Below are 14976 nucleotides of genomic sequence, written 5' to 3' on the forward strand. Positions count from 1 at the left end.
CCCCTCAGCTGAGGCTTGCAGGCTGTTCCTGTCCTCTGATGCATCATGGATGCATGAAACGATTTAATTTCTCTGACTCACCCTAAAAAGCGACAAACACTTTCTGCGTCCGTCCCGTGAGTCACATCCCTCCCCCACGCCACACCCTTCTGCTAACATGAATGGAAATGGGGGGGCGACTGACAGACAAACAGACAAACAAACAAACAAACAAACAAACTAAACATGACCTCCTCACCAGAGGCGGAAACCAAAAGAGTTTTAATTTGTGTCGTGACTCTGGAAGCCGACAGATTTAGTGGTCGTCTCTCGCCGCAAAAAATCCTCTGAAAACATTTTGTGTCGTTGAAATGTGCAGCGTGGGAACGCCGGGTTCACACGTTTTTACCCAAGGAGGAAACTTTACTGCTGTTTTGTTTTCATTTGCTTTGACTAACGCCTCGAAAACCCCGAGATAACCTCACAGACAGCATCCAGTGGAAACTGCTTTGACATTGGTGCCTCATAGACGCGAAGCTCCGCCCCTTCGCTCGGCCTAACGTCCTGGCTGGACGCGTTGGATGCGTCGGATGCGGAGGCCGTGGTCGTCTTTCATCTCTGTCTGTTTTTCAGCTCTGTCTTTCATCCTCCACACTTGGCCTCTTTGTTTCCCAGACGCTCGTCTGTCTGCCCCCCCCCCGTCTGGTGGCGACGACGGCCTGCTGCAGATGATGAAGGTGGTCATACGGCAAGGGAGGGAGAGGAGGGTCTGACTGGGCGCTGCTGCTTCATCCTCTACCCGCTTCTCTTTATCTAATTGAGCAATTGAGCGTCTCGCAGGGGGGAGGAGCTATTTAAAAGGGGGAGGGGCTAAAGATGACGGCGACGTGATCGTGGAAGGAATAAATTATTTTGTGTTTTATAGAACATTTCAGTTTTTGTCCTGAATTAATTTGCTTTGGTAGTGTATCTTATCTCTGTGTGTGTGTGTGTGTGTGTGTGTGTGTGTGTGTGTGTGTGTGTGTGTGTGTGTGTGTGTGTGTGTGTGTGTGTTCAGTATCAACAGGGAGGTGCTGAATTACACCATTGTACTCTCATTACAGCCAATTTTGTGTGGAAGATGGCAGCTGTTAATGTTGGCACGCGGCGAGAGCCTTTGGATTTTCACATGAGCACACACACACACACACACACACACACACACACACACACACACACACACACACACCCCCGGTCTGTGGTTCTGATAAGCTGGCCCGTGGCCTTTATAAGCACGCCGCAGCTACTGTTACTCGTTGCTTTTGAGCGGCTATCGGTTCTCGCGGCGCTCCTTTGTGGACCGGTTCTGGTTCTGACCCGGGACAGAAAACCCCATTCAGTCATTTCATGGATGAAATCTCCTCTGTTGAACTCGCCGCGACTCGATACGCTTGTAAACGTCGCAAAAGCGTCGCCCCCTGTTGGCGGTTGCGTGTCCTTGCCGCCGTGTTGACCTTCTCTGTCCTGTCTCCTCCAGCTGGGATGTCCTGAGTCAGTCCTCCGGGCCCAGAGAGCGGTGTGCTGATGGGACCTCCTGCGCCGCCATGAGCTTCCAAGATGGCGGCTGCAGCTACACCAGCAGCGCCAGCATGGCCACCGCTAGCGGCAGCATGCGGCGGCGCCTGGAGGACCAGGAGTTCACCTTGCGCGTCTACCCGGGCGCCCTCGCCGAGGGAACCATCTACTGCCCCGTCACCGCACGCAAGAACACCACGGCCGCCGAAGCCATCGACTTCCTCATCGAGCGGTTGCGCCTGGAGCGCACCAAGTGCTACGTGTTGGCCGAGGTGAAGGAGTTCGGCGGGGAGGAATGGATCCTGAACCCTGGCGACTGCCCCGTCCAGCGGATGATGCTGTGGCCGCGGAGCGCCCTGGAGAACCGCGGCGGCCTGGGCAGCGGCGACGACTACCGCTTCCTCCTGCGGGAGAAGAACCTGGACGGGTCGATTCATTACGGCGGCAGCCTCCAGATGTGGCTAAGGGTCACCGAGGAGCGTCGACGGATGGTGGAGCGGGGTTTCCTCCCCCAACCGGCAGGGAGCGACCCGCCGTCCGACCTCTGCGCTCTGCCGGAGCTAACGGAGCGCGCCATTTTGGAAAGCCTTCGCGCACGGTTCCGCCAGGAGAAGATCTACACCTACATTGGGAGTATACTTATTGTGATTAACCCCTTCCAGTTCCTGCCCATCTACAACCCTAAATATGTCAAGTTGTACGACAACCACACGTTGGGGAAGCTGGAGCCTCATATCTACGCCGTTGCCGACGTGGCGTATCACGCCATGCTGCAGCGGCGTAGGAACCAGTGTATCGTCATTTCTGGCGAGAGCGGGTCCGGGAAGACCCAGAGCACCAACTTCCTCATCCATCACCTGACGGCGCTCAGCCAGAAGGGGTTCGCCAGCGGCGTGGAGCAGATCATCCTGGGAGCCGGGCCGGTGCTGGAGGTAAGGAAGTGTCCTGGTTGGTGTCCGTTGGTGGTCGGGTTGGGATGTTTGTCAATGAAACTTTCGCTATTGTGTAATTTTGTACCATGAGTGTCTTTCATGGTGTCTGATTTCCTGAGTCTTTCTCAAAAAACCCACAAAGTTCTTGATCAACCCAACAATTTTATCTGCGGTTTGATCCAGAGGAAGGAAGTTGGCGCAATCTGGCATCTTGGGATTCATCAGGAGGACGGAGAGTCTTCTCTACCTTTTAATGCGTCGGCGAACAAAGAAGAGTAATTAATATAATATCCTGTTGGCACGTTCAGAGATTTAAATAATGCATGAAGTTAAGTTGCTGTCGCTTCTGGCTCAGACAGCGGAGATACACTTAACGTCTCTGCTGCTGGGAGGTAGCTTGCAAGTCGTATAATTAATATTTTCCTCATTAAAGATGTATTCTTTCACCCACCTGAAACTCATCGATGCATATTTATCAGGTAAACTCAACTCCTTGGTGTCTTGCTTCTGTCTTTGAACTGAAATATCTGGAAACTAAGACGGCATTCTTTTCAGGAACTAATGTGGCTTAGCTGTTCTACCTTTTTGCTGTTATGCTGGGGGTGGGGCTACAATGATGAAACATATAAACATATATATTAAGAACTGATTTGGACGCCGGGGCTTGCAGTTCTTTCGGTTTGGAGACTCCATTTAGGAATAAAAAACAGGTAGTCGTCATCATAGGAATGAACACAATGAGTTCCTGGAGGTTGTTTGTAAGTTGAAATGTTCATAAGTTGTTATTCATCCGATTTTAATCCTTAATCAGCATTTTAGGTCATTTAAATGTCATTACAACCCGGCAGAAAGCAAAACAGGACATGGCTGCGCGCATTTGTTTGTATCTCCGAGTGTTTGGATGTTGAGGACTACCTCTATCACTCTATAATTTCACTTTATAGCTGGGCAGCTGCTCTTACTCGATCTGCCATCTCAAGCACTCGTGGACGTGAAACATGAGTTTGATGCCCCCCCCCTCCGGTTGTAGAAAGGAAGACTGATGAAATCTGAAGAGAAGTCAGCAGGTTGTTTCTCTGGCAGTGGAATGTCAGCTCGTGAAACCAGGCATGAAATGGATTAGAGAAATGCCCCTCTGATGCTGGAATGCCTCGGCGTTAGGGGGGGGGGGGTGTAACTTATATATAGCCCCTACCTCACCACGAATAACTGATATTTATTATTTGACCCAGAAACGCAGGTTTATTGTCAAATCTCTGCACTGATCTGAAAAAAAAAAAAATCCTAATGGAATGTCGCATAATCCACCCTGGATTACGAATAAATAAAGGATTATGGATTATGAAATTTTCATTGGGAATTTCATATTTGAGGAAGGTCTTTTCAAGGTCACGCTCTCTCCAGTGCTGGTAATTATTCCTCGCTGACCTCTGCAGCTCCCGCTAGTTCGGTTTTTACTGACAACCGTTTAGTTTCCGTGCTCACCGTTTCCTGTCAGGACGTCGACACCATGTGCGTCCCATGTGGCGGGATGTACGGTAAAACAAGGCGCAGCCAGACGTGGGTGGATGTACGGTTTGTCATCCTGACATAATGACTTATGTTTCAGACTCAAAGGGAACGTCAAGTCTGAAACGCCAGCTGTTTTTGCGTTCACGCTATTCTCCTGGAGATAATCTGGCAGTTCGTAAACTCCTAATTTTCTGTGAGGTTAAAACTTTTGCGGCACAAGTTGAGACGAGGACATAAGAACACCCGATTCAGCACCAAATCTGGCTAATCTGGTGAAGGACGAAATTAAAAATGAAGGAGTCCTCTCCCTAATTTGAACCTAGTTCCAATTAGGAAGTTAAAAGTTAACCAAGTTAACTTCCAAATTTGAATAAATTAAGTTCGAGGAACCACCCGCAAAACACAAAATTCCGTGATATAGCGAAAAACGATATATTTTATTATTTATTTATTTATTTATTTATTTATTATTTATTTTATTTTTTATTTATTATTATTTATTATTTATTTAGTTTTTAGAACATACCAAATCCAGTGAAGAAAGGGATTAAAAATAAAGGAGTCTACTTCCTAATTGGAACCCATTTCCAACCCCAACCCAACGCCTCCATCAAGTTTCGTACCAATCTTTCTCAGGGTTTGCGAGACCCCCTTTCCTGACCCATCCCTCATCCTCGCAACGCAAGCGAAGACAAAGGAAGCAGGCGAAGTGAAAAATGGAATGTAAGCCGTGCGGCTTCGCCACATGCCTGTGTTTGAACCTGACCGTCATGTGTGTGTGGGACAGCGGTGACTGAATACCCGTCACGCCCCTCCGACCCCACGGGCGACAGGTCCGACTGAAAAGACTCGCAGATAGTAACGCAGATAGGACCGGGTGCTCCCCAGCGGGTGGAGACTGTATCTTGTCATCTCCACTATCAATCACCTTCAAGCAGCCGTCTGGTGGAGGTGTGAGAAACAAGGTGTTTGTGTGTCAGAGATGAATGAGGAGCTAACGTCTTTAACGGCCTTTGTTTAAAGTACAAATCGTACTTTTAAAGTAAAAACAGAGAGGTGGAGCTGATTAAATGTGACCCCAGATTCTGATTCTGGACCACGTCTCACCTGTAAGACGTCAGAAGCATATTTTAGCGCCCTGTTTAGCTTTAAAGATGGATTATTTGCTTCCAGCTGGCCTCCATACTGTTTCCTGTCTCAGTTCGGAGAAGCCAAAACAAATCGTGGAGTGTTTCTGCTTTTACTTTTGAATCAAAAGCCCTTTTTCTTCAACTTTCTCGTATCTATTGCACCAATTTCAGAGATATGTGCACCTTCCTGCAGCAAGAGACACTCCAACGCCTTCTTTTCCAGACTCTTTAAACAAAAGAAAAGTTAAAACTTTGTACAAAAAAACGGACAATTTGAGAAGATATGAGAAATTTGGCAAAAACAAGTTCGCTACCTGGCAGATAGTCTTCATCTGCGTTCGTGTCAGCAAACCGAAGGACTCCGGAGAAGCAGACGTCCAGGTTCTGAGCCGTGCCAGCTTCCAGAGGGAACGTCTGGGATAAAAAGGAAAACATTTCTCAGGATCAACTATGTCCCTCTGGCTCCCGATCCCCGCAGTTGGACGTGGATTTTGAGAACATTTGTGCGAGTGCCAGTAGACTCAGATAAGTCATTCTTTTTGGATCCACTTAAGAAGCTTACTGCCAGCTGCGTGGATCCGGGCGGGGAGGGGAACCTGCAGAACCTTCATATTCCATTCTGGTTCTTGTTCTTTAGTAATAATTTCAATAAACTCTTGTAAATCGGAGCGCTTCTGATTGAACGAATTTACGTGTCAGAAGCTGATGGGAAACAGCAGCGTGATCCTGGACGGGATTATCGTCCTCCGTTTCTACTCTGGACACAAAAGAAAAGACGTTTTATGCAGTATGATGGGAAAATAAAGGGGAAAATCAAGCCATGCTTCCTTGCACCGTCGCTTCACTTCCTGTTTTGTTCCGGTAAAGGTCGCCGGCATCGTGGGTCGTTCATCAATCAGACACCCATGACGGGTTTGTGTATACGACGTCTGAAAGCAATTTTTGTGTCATTTTCATGTTAGTTGGGTTTAATCTCGTTTTAGGAGCGGCTTTATCTCACATCCACCCACAAACGCTGGTGCACAGCTATCCAGTGAACAGGGGCAACTTTCCACTTGTTTCAAGGTCACTTAGAGGTTCTCCAGACGCTCCGATTGGACCCCCATCGTGAAACAACCTTTAAATAACTCGCCACGGACAGACGTTTGTTATCTGAGCCGGGCGACAGCAGATATCAGCGTCCAGCAGGGCAGCGCTGACGGGAAGGCAGCTGGCAGGCTGATGGGAAGTCCTCGCGTCCGGTCGTCTGGCCGTTGGGCGATCTCAGGTTATCCGTCGGTTCGCGGCGGATGCACAAGATTTAAATAAGATCAATGACTCAAGGTCAAAAGAGGGATTGGCGGATCAGCCAGTTGAGGACACCCCCGTGAGAACCGACTGTAACATCTGAACTTCACGCCTCTGATCTGTAGTGGCTCCATTGTCGACCGTATGGAGAGTCTTTTACCTTTCCGTGCGGGTTTGTGCGACGGTCATCTCGGTTACAGCTTTTGTCTGTGTAGCAGCTTGCTGATAATAAGCCTTTGTGATCGCTGACAGCTAACGCTAGCATGAATGAAGCGTTTGTAGCACATCTCTTTATTCTAGTCATTCTACACCTCGTTGTGAAACACTTAGCGTGACCTACAAGTTGGTCATGTCGTCAAATCATCCTGGAAGGGAATCCAATAGTTTCCCTGGGCCTTGGGGGTGAGGCTGACCACCAGCTGAGCGCTTCTGGTTCTGGGTCTGTTTCTGGGTCCGGGTCTGGGTCTAGGTCTGGGTCTGGGGGTGGCGGACTCCTACAGGGCTGCTCCGACCAGATGATGGCCTGACTTTGCTCTGGCGGTGTTTCAGAACTGCCTCCTGCATTAGTGTCCGAGCCTACTCTCTTCAGCAGATGGTTCCCATCCTGATGCCCCCCCATCCCCACCCAAAACACCCCAACCCCATCCCCTCACTCTTAACTACGCCCTCAGGGACAGGGCGTAGTTAAGAGTGACCCCCGTGGCTGATGGATGGCACCAGGTAGTTCCTCAGTTCCTCTGGTTTTAACTTGTCTTCAAATGCTGGTGTGTCTTTTAGCACCAGAACCTAGATCCAGAACCTAGACCCAGAACCTAGACCCAGAACCTAGACCCAGAACCTGGACCAGGACCTGGACGCTGCTTTAAATCCCACGCTGTGTGTTTAGAGCTGATGTACAGCAGCAGCGCCAGAGTCGGTGAAGCTGCTGAACCTAATGGACCAAATCAATGCTGCTGCAAAGGAAGTGTGTGTGTGTGTGTGTGTGTGTGTGTGTGTGTGTGTGTGTGTGTGTGTGTGTGTGTGTGTGTGTGTGTGTGTGCGTGTGTGTGTGTGTGTGATGCTAACCTCTGTGGTGCCTGTCAGAACATGTTAGCATTCAGCTCTCCAGCAGTAGGGGAATGGGAAACGTTCGTTCGCACCATGGTTTCTGGTATCAGGACCAGTTCTTCTATCAGGACTGGTCTTGGAGGAGCTTCTCTCTGATTGGCTGTCGACAGTCAGGTGTTTGTGGTTGAAGCATCCTACTGTGTCTTCTCTCAGTCTTTATCCTGCTCTCCTTCACACCTTCACCTCAGATCCGTTAGCACTCTGCGGTGGGCGTGTTGGCTAATCCGGTTCAACGGGCCAGTGTGTTTTTCTGTGAGCACATCCATCCCATAATCTCATCCTCTGGGCAACAAGCGCTCTTCAATGAGCTCCAAACATCTGCTGACTGGATTATCCTCGTCTCCTCCGCGTTGGTTCTTTCTCTGGAGTCGTTTGTCTTTCCTCTCAGGAAGTGAAGCACAATGTGGATGTATCTCCACACACGGATGAACACCGTGTGCTCCGACACGCCACCGTCACGCTACACCTGGACGCCGCTCAGCACCCGACCCGAGGCCAAGGGCTCTATCTATCTATCTATCTATCTATCTATCTATCTATCTATCTATCTATCTATCTATCTATCTATCTATCTATCTATCTATCTATCTATCTATCTATCTATCTATCTATCTATCTATCTATCTATCTATCTATCTATCTATCTATCTTTGTCTCTTCACATCTCCACCCGATCGACCAGTGACAGGAAGTTGATTGTCCAGTTGGTCCTGATTGGATCAGCGTCTGTCGTCACGGTGACACAGATGAGATAACAGACGAGAGTCGCCGTTGGATGAGCGGCTCTCGATCTCGTCGGTTTGTTCTCATCACCAATCAAACGCATTGCAATGGAGAGAAGAGATTATCGTCATCCTGATCCAAATCAACACTCTGGGTGTTTTTCATTTCCTTCTGGAACACGTCAGAACTCCAAGCGTCACCCGTTACCTTTTCCTCCCTTTGAAGAGTTATTTCCAGTTTTTAAAGAAAACATTCACCGCGTCTGTTTGTGCGTTTTTTCTGACGAGGGTTTGCCTCTAATTGGCGGCCCGGCGCCCGGCGGAAGCATATGGTGCGCAGAGATCCTCAGACGAGCCTCGTCACATGTCGGCGTCTCAAACCAAATCCCTGCTTTAAATAGATTGTTCAAAACACAATTTCAAAGTGTTGCACAAACACGAGGCGAAGAAGCTGCACACATCAAACCCAACTGTACGTCAACCCCAAAGCCTGTGGAAAGTCAGGTGTTCCTCAGGGAGAACGCGTTCAATGGATCAACAAGAATAGATCAACCACTAGACTAGCTTAGCATCTGGAGACGCCAAGATTTCACAAACCGGGAAATGCAGGAGAACCTCAAACTGGGCAGTCAAACAACATTTGAACATTTAAAATGAAGAATACAGTATATATTATATTTAAATATATCTACAGGAGCACAATGAGACGTATAAGTTAAATCATTTAAGTCTCATACGGCGTTATAGAGCGTGACGGCGGCGTTGAATGATGTCGCTTCTTTTCATTTCGTTCAGGCGGGAGAAACGCTACGAGCCTGAAAACACGGTGAAGTTCAGAAGATCCTCCGCCGTCGTGTTTTCATCCACATCTGGTTTTCAGTTTGATTTGTTAGCATGAAATATTCAACAACTGCTGCTTGGATTTCCCCTAAACTTCACGGAAGGTGCAGAAGTGGGATCTAACCGAGCGACTTCTCTCGTTTTTTCTTATAATCAGACAAAATCGACCATACAGATCTCCACTAAACGCCCTGCTCCCCCGATTAAACTCCAATTAGCACAGATTTTTTCCTAATTTAGCAGAAATATTGATTAGAGGAGACGAGAACTCTCATGCTAGTCGTTAAAGACAAGCCAATCAGGGAGAAGAGGGCATTTGAGAGCCAATCAGATCGCTCCACCTGATTAGTTCTGTCATATCGACCCCTCTTTTGCAGCCACGTCTTCAATGATGGAGGGGTAAACCCACGTCAGATACGCCAGGGTGGTAGAACCTGATGCCCCCCACCCCCTACATGAAACATCCCCAACAGATGAAGATGAAAGCGCTCTCTCCTCCCTGCCTTCATCTCCTCTCCATCCGAGCCGGTACAGCACCAAAGGCGCAACGGGGGGGGGGGGATGGAGAGATGAAAAGGAAGCAGGAGGATTAGGGAGAACAGGGGGGGGGGGCGTGAAATCCTCCCCTAAATAAACGAGAGCAACAATCGTTTTCTAGCAGCGAGCGCTCCAGTGCCCCAGTTTCAAGCTTTAGACGCGTCCAGAGGAGGAAGGTGACGCAGGCTAACAGTTGCGTTAATAACGCTAACGACACAACCGCCATTACCGTCCAATCACCATGTCCCATCGCCCGGCTCCGCCTCCGGCGGCGTCTTCAACCCGGGAACAGAAGGAACGCCTGTTTGATGGCGCAGGTTTGCTTTACAGCTTCCTCCCCATAAACACAACAGAAGCTCGTAACGCAGCGGCCTCAGCGCTCCGGGGTCAGAGGTCATTCCACCTTTGCGGTTTGTTTGTAATTTTTTGGCGTCTGTGTCGAAAACAGATCGCATCATCCTGGACGCTGAAGCGTCTCAGGCGAGGGGAGGAAACAGGAAGTCGATGAAGATGATAATCAGCCTTGTGGGAGTTGGTGGAAGCGTTAGAGCCGGCGATTATTACAAAATATTTAGATGTTTAAAAAAAAAAAATCTCCATTTTCAGGCAGACAAAGAGGAAGTGCTTAGCATTTTAGCTAAAATGCAACCAACGATTCATTTAGTATTTCTGTAGATACGTCAGGACAACCTCGACTCTCTGCTAATGCTGCTAGGCTAAGATTATTAATGCAATGTTTGTTAATATATGAACCAGTATTAGCACGCTAACATGCAAAAGCTGACATTCTGCTAAATATCGGCCTGCTACTAGCACATTAGCATGCTAGCTTTTAATTTAAAAAAAATCTTGTTCTAATTATTATTTTTTTATTTTTTTTATTTGTTATTTTATTTTATTTTATTTTTTTACTTTATTTTATTTATTTATTTAAATCTTATATACTGTTATAATCCCCAAAGGGAAATTAAGAATGCACACTCGAAATTTTGAGATTGTGTGTGTGTGTGTGTGTGTGTGTATGTGTGTGTGTGTGTGTGTGTGTGTGTGTGTGTGTGTGTGTGGTATCACATATCTCTCCACTGATGTAATCTCATGTATGCTGATGATAATCCTGTATTTTGCTAACATAACCGCCCGCAGACTGAAGGCTGAGGAATGATGGAGCAGTGAGGCGTTCAAGGACAGACGGGAAATACAGGCACCAAACACGGTGGAGTGATGTCATCCTGTGGCCAGAGTGTGTTGTGAGGTTCAACCCAAAGATAGAGGATGACTCTTAACTTTTCCTCTCACCAGGTTTGACCTTTCAGACGGAACCGGGTTGATTTGTCATTCCTAGAATTTCTTTTCGTTATTCCTTTTCTCCATTTTTTTCATCTCGTAGAAACCAAATAGCCGAACTTCCACAGTACTTGAATGAGGCGTCTGGATCAAATGTAGTTTAACTACCTTCGTTGTCAAACCAACTTGTTAAATTGTTGGTGATGTTTTGGCCACTTAAGCTGTTGCTTTAACCTTTATCGTGACCTTTACTGGAGCTGAGCCGCTGTTTCTGTCGGGGGGGGTTTTTTTCCTCTCCAGTAAACTAACGTTTGTACAGAAACGTGATGCTGGGGGAGTAATTTGTGGAAAGTCACACGAGGAAATGAGTAGAGAAGCGAATCAAGACGTTGTTAGACTGCGTTTAGACCAACCAACACATGGGACGCGTCTCCAAAGACATGAATTACGTTAAATTTTGGCTGCAAATCCGCGTCCATAAGCGCACGTTGTGACGAAATTCAAAATGATTGCAAAATAAATCGAATGCATTGCCTGAATTGGCACCAGTGCTAATGCTAATGCTATCACTGAATAGCTTTAGTTTGACTTTTGTGTCTATCGCTAATTTGTGTGCTGCTTAAAGAGTATATGAGAGAAAGATTTAGAGCCGACAAAGAGAAACGATGAGCTCAGTGAGAAGTTAATGAAGCTAATTTAGCAAAGAAGCATCGAGGAGGAAGAGGAGGAGGAGGAGGGAGGAAATGCCCTGGGTTGTAATCAGTGTTCTCTTCCCTTGCAAAACACCCAGTAAACAAAGCAGGAGCATGTACGCACAAACACGTACAAATACTATAAAGATGCTCAACGTTTAGATAGTCTGCCGGCGGCATCCAGAGGATTTCACGCCGGATCCCTGACGGATCATGTCATGTGATATCTGTGTTACCGGACGGATGCCAGACCCCCCGATTCCATCTGTGAAATGTAAATATTACCGCCTGATGCCTAATAGAATCATATAATGGGTTTAATGCGGCGTCCATCAGAGGAGGATCTGGTTCTCATAAGGAGGAACGTTGGGCCTGCTGAGTCAGCGCTGCAGATTAGTATTGATAGGATCTACCGATACGCGCTCAAGCCGCTGTTTTAGGGATATGTTACTGTAATCACATCCAGACGACGCGTCTGAGACGGATAAGACGTTACGGATACGTGAGCCATGTGTAAACCTGCGCGCCGTCCGGGTTTCTGTGGATTCTGAGTTCGTTTTTTTTTTTTTTTTTAATTGATCGCAAAAGCTGTTTTTCAAATTACAGGAGACCAAATATATGATTTTTAGACAGTCCTTTTGTGTGATGATAACAAGTAAAACTCATGCAGTGGATTTCCAGCTCAAAAACGATCAGTTGATCCCAACCGGTGGCCCCCGGGCCACGTTTGGCCCGCCAAGGCTTCCCATCTGGCCCCGAAATTATCCCATCCAGGAAGCGCTTCTAAATCTGCCAAACGGTGATTAATATTCATGAACCCGATGGAGCCAATCACAAGATAGAAGAGGAAACCCTCAGTACAACAATAGAGAACATTCAAATGGATAAACTTTATTGTTTTTTTTATGGTGACGCTGGAGTAAACACACGTCACACGTGTCTTCAACCACATCAGCCCCACTTCACACGCCCCTCCTGCACTAATCAATCATCTCACTGCTGCACACACACACACACACACACACACGCACACACACACACACCGACACACCGCGAGAGGGAGGCGAGCTCTCGGGGGGGATTAACACTTCATCACGCTCCATGGCGGGATTTTCCCACGCCGAGTTACGTCGTTAGCGTAGCGGGGTCACAGGTCACGCCGTGGTGCGTTCAAGTGTTTTTTGTGTTTCCCTTTATGTCACAATAAGTCCAGCTTAGATTACAGACAACGTGTTGGTTTTTTAAAAAATTCTTTTCCTTCTCGCCATCAGGCCAGACTTCACGCTAAGCTAACCGGCAGCTGGCTGCATTTTTGCCATACCAGACGCGGGAGAGTATTTATACTCTAATCTGAGTATAAATGAGCTCAAACTGTTCCCTTAAAGGAGATAAAAACACAAATGGCATCTTAATAAATTATCCGTTTTGTGTTTTTGGCACGAATTCTAATAAAATCACACAAACCCGTGTGACTTCTCCTCCCTCGCCTCCTTCTACGACTCCCTTTATCCTCTTCCTCCCTTTTTGTACTCATTTTGAGGTTAACACTCCTCGTCTTCCTCGTCTTCGTCCTCCTGACGGTGGTGGAGGGCCTGTTGACAGCGCTGTGTGGAGGGAGGCTTTTATTGGGCCTCTGCGTTCTGCTCTTCCTGAGGCCCAATGGGATCCAGATGTGGTTCAGCACCGGAGCGACAGCAGCCATTTATGGAGCGAGAAGGAGTGTGTGTGTGTGTGTGTGTGTGTGTGTGTGTGTGTGTGTGTGTGTGTGTGTGTGTGTGTGTGTGTGTGTGTGTGTGTGTGTGTGTGTGTGTGTGTGTGTGTGTGTGTGTGTGTGAGAGAGATGTGAGCTGTCATCTTTTAAATACGCTCTTTAAATTCCCTCCACAGATGTTTTTGGCAGAATCTTCTTTAAATGTTTATAGAACAGAATTAGGAGCGTTTTTGGAGGAATAAATCCACGTGTGATTGGTCTTGGGACGCAGGGGATGCTGGGTAAATGTTTTAGTGGTAATTGTTGTGTTGCTGCACATACCTTACTTCTGTGTGGGAGTTCCTCAGAACATTCCTCTCATCTATAAAGAGTTCTTGAGCTTCACGTCCAGGTTCTGGGCTTCAGGTAGTTCCTGATGCTCTGTCGTTGTCATGACAACCCCTTACCTCTTTCACCGTCATTTGATTCTACTTTTTAATCCTGATGATAAACAAATATGTCAGTCGAAATAAAAAAAAAAAGTAAAACGTGCAGATGTCGGTTTTACGTTTCAACGCTTTAAAAGATGCAGAAATATTTACAGCGACAGCGTCTGTTTGTTTAAAGTTTGTCGCCGTGGCGATGAGGATGAGGATGCAGCATCAGAGGAAGAGGGTGTGTGTGTGTATGTGGGGGGGGGGGTGGTGATGATGTAAAATGTCCGACAGTGACAAACAGGAGTTTTTGCCACGTGTTTCCTGTTGTATTGTTAGCTCCAAGCTAATCAACAATTGGCGTCAGCCCACACTTGCGTGACTTTCCCTACTTCCTGTTTCCTGTTATGTGGGCGGCGATGCATTGTAGTAAAGATGCGCTTTGGAGGCATGACCTTGCACGTGTGTGTGTGTGTGTGTGTGTGTGTGTGTGTGTGTGTGTGTGTGTGCGCGGATGGAGTAATGTTCCCCTGTTGAAAGCGTGACCCTGACGGCGAAACATCAAACAAATCCTCCACCTGCCAAGACAAATGACGACTTCATGTTCCACTTTCACGCAGAGTCGTGTAAACTTTGATGGGTATTAGCGGGATAGTGTTTCACGTCTGAATTTATATCAATAACCTCCACGGAACACACACACACACACACACACACTCACACACTCGTATTCCCGCCGCTGAAGAATGCATTAAACACACGGTTTAACCACATATTTCCAGAATAAACCTTCACGTTCGACAGCCGTGTCTGTTTTACCCTTCTGGGGACACGAACGCCAACATAAGCTCATTTCCATCTCCTGCGGTCGAAACGGGCAACAGATACTGGGAATTTACTCGGATGGTTGATCGTCAGCGAGCGAGGGTTTCTTTAACGTGGAGCGCCAGTCGTTACACGGTGACGCTAACTGCTTTCACTCACCACATGAGTCGAGCCTCCGTCTCCCAGCGTGTCACCTAATAGCAGAGCGCCGTTAGCCAACGACGACTCCCACGCCGGAGAGACTCGCTCAAGCTGGGGTTTTTTTTTTTTTGTCGGAAAGCTGAAACCCGTTCGAGTTACAACGGCGTAACTGATGGGAATTCTCCAGCAGATGTCGAGGCCGACGATTAATCAACTTATTATTTGAATATGTCAGAGACGCAGATCGCACAAGTAGATTTCCGTCAATCAGGAGACGGGCGTTTGGCAAGAAAATGCCTTTGTGGGTGTG

General features: G+C 47.5%; 1 protein-coding gene across 5 annotated transcripts in view; it reads left to right on the forward strand.

The window, feature by feature from the left end:
- Positions 1-14976, forward strand: part of LOC137593398 (unconventional myosin-IXAa-like) — a 67316-nt gene that overhangs the window by 14264 nt on the left and 38076 nt on the right. For all 5 annotated transcript variants that reach the window (XM_068312064.1, XM_068312065.1, XM_068312066.1 and 2 more), the window contains exon 2: positions 1496-2465. In XM_068312064.1, coding sequence (XP_068168165.1) covers positions 1563-2465 — 903 coding nt within the window. In that variant the 5' untranslated portion in view covers positions 1496-1562. The remainder of the gene's footprint in view (positions 1-1495; positions 2466-14976) is intronic.

This window comes from Antennarius striatus, chromosome 4 (genome assembly GCF_040054535.1).
Source record: "Antennarius striatus isolate MH-2024 chromosome 4, ASM4005453v1, whole genome shotgun sequence".
NCBI lineage: Eukaryota > Metazoa > Chordata > Actinopteri > Lophiiformes > Antennariidae > Antennarius > Antennarius striatus.